The sequence below is a fragment of the Charadrius vociferus genome, unplaced genomic scaffold, assembly GCF_000708025.1.
Source record: "Charadrius vociferus isolate BGI_N301 unplaced genomic scaffold, ASM70802v2 scaffold105, whole genome shotgun sequence".
In the NCBI taxonomy this organism is placed as follows: domain Eukaryota; kingdom Metazoa; phylum Chordata; class Aves; order Charadriiformes; family Charadriidae; genus Charadrius; species Charadrius vociferus.
The window spans coordinates 1,707,839-1,714,761 of NW_009648543.1; the positions used below are offsets into that span (position 1 = coordinate 1,707,839).

A 6,923-nucleotide genomic window follows, 5' to 3' on the forward strand; every position below is an offset into this window, starting at 1 on the left:
TGCGGTGAAATGGCCAAATACTACATCTGAAACAGCACGTCAAAACAGGCTTTGGCTTAAAAAAAAAAAAAGTTATTGCAGCTGGTGCCCAGTCATGTGATTTTCATGGATTCTGTGATTATAAAGCAAGAATTGTGCTGCACAAACACTGCTAAAATGCTGGCGTAGGAGTATTATTCACATACTTTTGTGACTAGGGTTCAGCACTGGTGGATGGAAATCATTTTACTTGTCCAGAGATGCTGTCTGCCTACAGAAGCACGTCTGCTCCTGGTTGATTGTGCTGCCGCCTCCCCCTCTCCCTCCCCTCCTTCCCTTCCCTCCAGCCCAATCTCCCCTTCACACGCGTGCGCACATGGGCGCATACATTCACACCCTCATGGGCTATGCATTTTGGAATCACTACCGTAAGTACAAAGGGCTACAAAGGATTAGAAAAATAGCAGGTAGTCTCTTCAGCTGGGCCACAAGCAACACAAAATATAACTGTATAAAACCACAAAATGAATACTATTTTCTTTACAAGCTTTTACAGTCACAACTACAGTACGTTTGCTACAGTTCATAATTTTCTCTCCCCTTGAGAGATTAATACCATATACAGAACAGAAGAAAGCCCATAGAAATGATTTTTCCTATACACGTGTTTCTTCTGTTACAAAAACCAAAGCTATCAAACCTGGTGATAGCAGTGTGTGCACAATCTCAGTTCAGCTGCCACACGCCACTTAACAGCCGCAGCAGTATCAGCGATTGCTGAAATCACTGCTTACATTACATCGGCTCCGGCAAACTGTGGGCCAGGAGGAGGGCATCCCCCTACACGCTAGACATTTAAGATTTTAACTGCATTGTGCATACAGTCACACATTTCAAAAGGGTCTGAAAATATTGTCCAGTTTAATTATAACATGAATTCACAAAGAAAAGCAGAGTTGATCAAATGGGAAAACAACTTCTGGTGGCTTCTGTTCATGTACTGCATTCTGTACAGGCACAAGTAGAGAAAAGTCCAATTCACAGCATTACTGTCTTCCAGTAGCGTACTGTCTTTGCCAAGGATAATACTGGAAAACTCTTTTGGGAAACAAACATTCCCTCCCTGCCCCCCTGCCAAAAACCTGTAACTGATAAATATGAAAAATACCTGAATCATTTCATGCACACAAATAACAATCATCTGGCTCCGAACAAACTGTAATACACTTACAATTTCTTCAAGCTCACCCTAGAGTCCCCATAAATTTCAGTCCCAACAGTAATTCTATCATGCATGTCAAAATATATGGGGAGAAGGAGAGAAAAAAAGGGAAAAAGGCATTGCAAAAGCTCTGAAATCATCATAGCAAAACTTCCAGTTAGGGTCAGGAAAAGATCAAATCAGACTTGTCATAAGAAATCTCTTAAAGCCAGAAATTAAGAAGTACTTACCTTACAGTGCTGTTCCTTTCATCCAGATTGTTAACTTTAGAGTAAATACGCTCCCCATCTTCCTTTAAATCCTCTGCTTGCCTTCTTACTTCAACTGAGACTTCCTAAAAGTGGTTTACAGCACAAGTAAGACACCAAGTCATCATGTTTCAGACTCCTGAAAAATCTATGGTTATGGAACCCCTTATTTGTGGGTTTGCTCTGTTTGAATATACATGAAGTCAACAGCATAGCATGTCTTAAGCTTGTTTGGTTTTAAGTGGTACAGTATTCTGGGTGACCTCTTGCGGAGCACTACCAACCTGGCTGCACTCAAGTTACTGCTCTAATTTGCTGATCTACAGAAGACCATAACATTTATATAATCTTCAGAACTTCTCTTTAGCAAAGAAAAAAAAATGCAGCAAAGAAGTTACCGAAGAGTCACTCACATTTTCAAAGAGGCAAGTACGCACCAGCTTTTGAATCCCTGAGCACGTACTTTAGTTTCTCAGTAAAACACACAACATTGCTGTTCCAGAATTTTATTATCTCACTATCTTCAAACAACCACACCCAAAGCATAGCTTTGCATTACAAACACTGAACCTACAGGAAATTTAATTGCGCATTAGCACTGGAATCATCTGAATCATATATGCGAAACAACATCTTTATTTACTTCAGTCTGTTGTAAGCATCTTCAATGCACTTATCACCATATTTTCCAGGTGCCTAAACAGGTGTCTGCGTTTTGCCCCAGGAGGCCTATACTGAACTTAAAGGCACTGACTAATAAACCAGAAATGCATACATGGAATAGATTATATGATGATTTTTTCTGCTGGGTAGGCAATTATTTAATAATTTAGCTAATTTAATTTTCAAAATAACTTCCAGGTGAATATTTCCAGTGTTTGGAATCTCTACCCTAGTAAATTACCCACATAGTTAAGTCTGCACAGAGAGTTCAAAAATAACTTTTGCAAAACTTAAAGACATAAAAAACTTAGAGTCCACAACTTTCAAAGATGTACATATCTTATCTTGCTTCTTGCTGATCTGTTCTCATTCTACTCCCTGTATATCCACACACAGAGGTGCTGAGTTGATGTGTATGTATGTATGCATGTAATGTTTTTACCAAGAGGAAAAAAAAAGGAAGAAATAATATACAACTGCATTGCCTCAATTCTTTTCTTACATAAGGTGAAGTTCAACACAGGTTGAACACAATATGACTCCTTATACATATCAGGCAATCTTGTAGCAGCTTGAACATCTTTTAAACAGAGAACTTAAGAGACTTGGTTTCTCTGTTTACTTCCCCTGCCACCTGCCAACCATTCCCTGCCCCTGCTCAGTTAAAAATTAACTCAATATTTACTCAAAAGTTGAATAGACATTTGGCATCTCTCTAAGGAATAAATTTATACATCTTAAATCAAGCAAACTGACATAAAATAAAACACTAAGCAGTTTCATTTATTGCTGTGGTGTAGCTTTACCTGCATATTTTTAATCTCTAAACTTTATTAGGCAGAATTTTCATCCTATGTAGCTTTTGCATCAAGCAAGTTTAAAAGAGGAAATCCATGGAAAATGGTTAGACCATTAACAAAAATTAGACAAAAGTAGATATTATATCCCCTCGGAACATTTTTCTTAGTTTCTTAGTTTCAGAAAACTGAAAGCCTTAAAATGGGGAAGGCAGCCACACAAATGAAGAAATAACTCTGGGTGAAGATAGCTTTGATCCTCCTATACCTCTACTGTAAAAAAAGAGAATAACATCAAATCAACCAGGTTGTTTTCTTCCACCTGGCTACAACTCACAAGAAATTACTTGATCCAATTGCTTTTTGCTACACTCAATTCCTGCACGATACAAACTTTGATCTTCTTCATTTTTCTTGACAGCTACCTATAACAATTATTCCCTTAGTAGCAAAAGGCAAACATCACACTACATTGTGTTCCTAAACTGGAAATTTTCACAACAGTTATCTCATTTCCCCCTCCGCCACTTTCCTGCCCTCTCCCCGGGCAATTTAAAGGATAATGGGAAAGACACTTGTACCTGTTTGTAGAAGTCAGTAGAAGGGGATGATCTAGACCTCTCATGGGTGTACTGGGTTTTCTCATGTTGTTCATGGCCTGCATCGAGGATATTATCAGCTGAATGGTACCTCCCTGAGCTCCTTGGCTCTATCGGCTTCCGCTGCTCCTTCCATGACGCCTGATACTCTGCAAAGGTTCCCAGGCGCTGTGGCTGTTCAGATTTCACAATCCTATCAGTAGCCTTATTGCTGCTACTGTGGTGGACGTTATCTTTTGAAGCATGTGCAGTTTCAAGTCCAACAGAGGCTGCCCGACCTCTTCTCTCATACCATGACTCCTCTCCCTCTTGTCCACCCTGAGCTTTCTTATCCAGCCTCTCAGGCTGTTCCTCAGCAAGACTGTGGGGAGCTGGTTTCTGTGCCAGTTTCCTATACGCAGGCTTACTTGTTTCTTCAAAAAATTTCCACCTGTCTGCAAACGAGCCCAGGGCTTCTTCAGATGTATTTGGACGGCAATGAGCATGGCACTCATCCTCTGACATTCCCACCTCATTCATCTTTTCTGGTTCAGAGTAAGACTTCAGTTTTTGCTCTGTTGTGAACCTCTTCCTGGCTCCGATGCGAGAAACGTGATGAGTGCCACTCCCTGTAGGGTTCGGTTTAGCTTGTGTAGCCTCGAGGAATCCAGACGCATCTTCAGAAACCAAAGCCAATAACGAAGAGTTGTAACTACCAGTTTTCCGCTCGGGTGACCTGGGGAGATATTCAGCAGGGCTGGGCTCCAAGTCCCGCCGTTTGAAGGACGTCGCCCTCAGAACCCTGGCCTGTGCTTCCTTGAGGTGATCTTTGTAGGTGCTGGTAAAGTTAGTGTCTGGGGGCACGGTGACATTTTCTGCTGAATCTGGCTTCCAGGTCTCATTGCACTCCTCTGTTTCAGATGACCCTACTAACGTAGCAGTGCTTCTACTTTTCTGCAGCTTTGCTCTTCTCATTTGGATCTCATTTCTCAGTGTTGTTGCAAAACGATCACTCCTTCGTGCCTGTTTAGACAAGTGAGTGTCAAATGAGGCCTGACGCTCTGTTACCAACTCTGGGCTGTTGTCAGACTGTTTTTTCCCTTCCTGAGCTAAAGAGTGCAACATTGGGGTCTTCTGAGGAGAAATCTTGCTACTCTCATCTTTACCCCACCTAAAATCTTTCTGAGCAGATCTGTTTTCAGTGGTAAGGACAGAGCCCTTTACAAACTCCTGTTGACAATACCTAGTTTCACTTTCCTCAGAGCTGCTCTCAAAGTTTTTCTTTTGTCCAGACTTTTCAGTATGATTGGGTTTTTTAGCTTCTTCCACTACAGGACACCTAGCATCTTCCTCCCTGTCCACTGGGTAATGACTACTGTTCTCACACCCTTTCAGTGAAGATTCAACAGATTGTTGAGGTAGACAGTATTTTGGTTTTTGGACCATTGTGACAACTGCAGGATTTTCGTGAGGTCCAAGCGATGCATCAGTCCCCACTGCAGGTTTCCAGCTGTCATCCTTGAATTGTAGTGGCTTTGAGCTTCCCTGAGCAGGCTGTTTTGCCGTCACGCAATAATAGCGGCTCTGTCCAGTGTTGTCCACCTTCTGTTCAGCAGCACTGTTCGAAGAAGAGGAAGTGTTGAGCACACTGGCTTGGTTTGGACTATAGCCATGGAAATGATCATTAGGTAACTCCTGAATGCCACTATAGGACAGATAATGCTGCTGATCTTTAGGTGCAGCTAAGATTCTTGCATTGGGAAAAAAAGTGCTTTCATCACTGTACTGGTGCTGGTGGTGGTAACTGTAAGCAGGCTGTGCAAACCGAACATCAGTGCTAGACAAGGACGACTGCAGTTTGTTCACAGCTCCTGCATTACTACTGTACCTTTCACCAGTTGAAGAAAAACTGTATTCTGAACTGAGATCAGATTTATAATTAGAACTGCTGACCCTCCTGTCACATGCTCTGGAGGGCCGCCGCTGCTGCTCCACAGTTTCCAAGTTCCAGTCACTCCTGGGCTGAGACCAGTTCAGGGCTGGAAAGTGCTGTGTGCTGGCACCTTCTGAGTACACAGGGCCATGGGCTTTCTCATGGCCTTTGGTAGCAGCAAAGCTGTCACTACGAAGAGGTGGAGGTGGGGGGGGAGGAGACGAAGACTTCTTCTTATCAGGAACATACCAGACAGGTCCAAAACTGGATCTTCCAGAGCTAGTCAGCTTGCTATCGGGGTGTTCCTCTATTCTAGGACTTTTGTTGTTCTCATATTGGATGGGAGCTGGCAAATACCCAGGTTTGTCCTCTATTCCACTGTTGTCATTTAAAAACTGGCTGGACTTGTTTCCATGCTTAGCAGTCTCCCAGTGGCCTACTTTGTATAGCATGTTCTCTGTTGAAGAAGTGTCTGCATTGGATAGAGTGTGGTCAGGGGTGCTAGAACTCGTGGAGAAAGACCCGTAGGCTGAATCCCGCTTACTTTGGCTCCCTAGATGATCAATACTACTATTAGACCTTGCAGAAGAAAGTCTTCCATACTGGGCTACTTGTGGAGTGTGGTCCCAGCTGTCCATACTTCCCAAAGAGCTGAATTGGTCAGAAGTGCGATGTAGACTTGACTGATCCCATGAGTTTGAGAGGTCATGAGAAGAACAACTACAGTAGAAAACAAAGAAAAAGCTTCAGCATAAACATACCAGTCAAAAAATGCCGCAACATAATTATAAATATATAGCCACCAATTTTACTACCATTGTTTTAAGATCTGTCTCCATAGCAGTTACTCATGACAATCTAATAAAATTGGAAGTTTGAATGCAAAGCGAGGGCTTTATCTTTATACTCTGCCACTGATTCAAAGCTTGAAACATTACTAACTCAACTTCCCTTTGTAAGTTTACCAATAAGTAATACACGTTTATCTCCTTGAAGGCTCCCCTCCCCCTCTGCAAACTGTTGATTTTGATCACTTTACTTTTAGACCAATTTAGTTTGAGCTCTACTAGCTCCCTCTTCCTGAGAGCAAACACCAACTTACTTTTCAGCTTATTTTCCAGGTACCCCAATTCCTCCAGATATTAAACTCACATAGTTCCCTGTTCATCTTTTGTAATCTCACTCTAAACTTCTTCAGTGCATAAAGTTATTCCCTTGCATGTTTATCCAAATCTGCCCATTCATTTAATATTTTCATTTCTAAACGGAGGTTCACTAAAAACATCTGCCTCAAATGCCACCATTTGAGTTTTGAGCTTCCACACGCACCTTGCCAATGTGGTTTCAAACCACTCTCAGGCTGTCATGCTTACAACAATGTCATTCAATTCCACTCAGTTCCACAACAGTGACAGGAAAATGTCAGGAGGAGATGCCAGAGCAACATAAGCTCTGCATGGCCAAAACTAAACTTCTGACCTTCCTTCAAGAATCTTTATCACC

At 42.0% G+C, this 6,923-nt stretch overlaps 1 protein-coding gene across 1 annotated transcript in view; it reads right to left on the minus strand.

Annotated features, from left to right (window-relative positions):
* Nucleotides 1-6,923, minus strand: part of SHROOM2 (shroom family member 2) — an 83,013-nt gene that overhangs the window by 33,867 nt on the left and 42,223 nt on the right. The window contains exons 4-6 of the mRNA XM_009885963.1: nucleotides 4,204-6,140; nucleotides 3,491-4,164; nucleotides 1,432-1,535 (exon numbers count right to left, since the gene is read on the minus strand). Coding sequence (XP_009884265.1) covers nucleotides 1,432-1,535; nucleotides 3,491-4,164; nucleotides 4,204-6,140 — 2,715 coding nt within the window. The remainder of the gene's footprint in view (nucleotides 1-1,431; nucleotides 1,536-3,490; nucleotides 4,165-4,203; nucleotides 6,141-6,923) is intronic.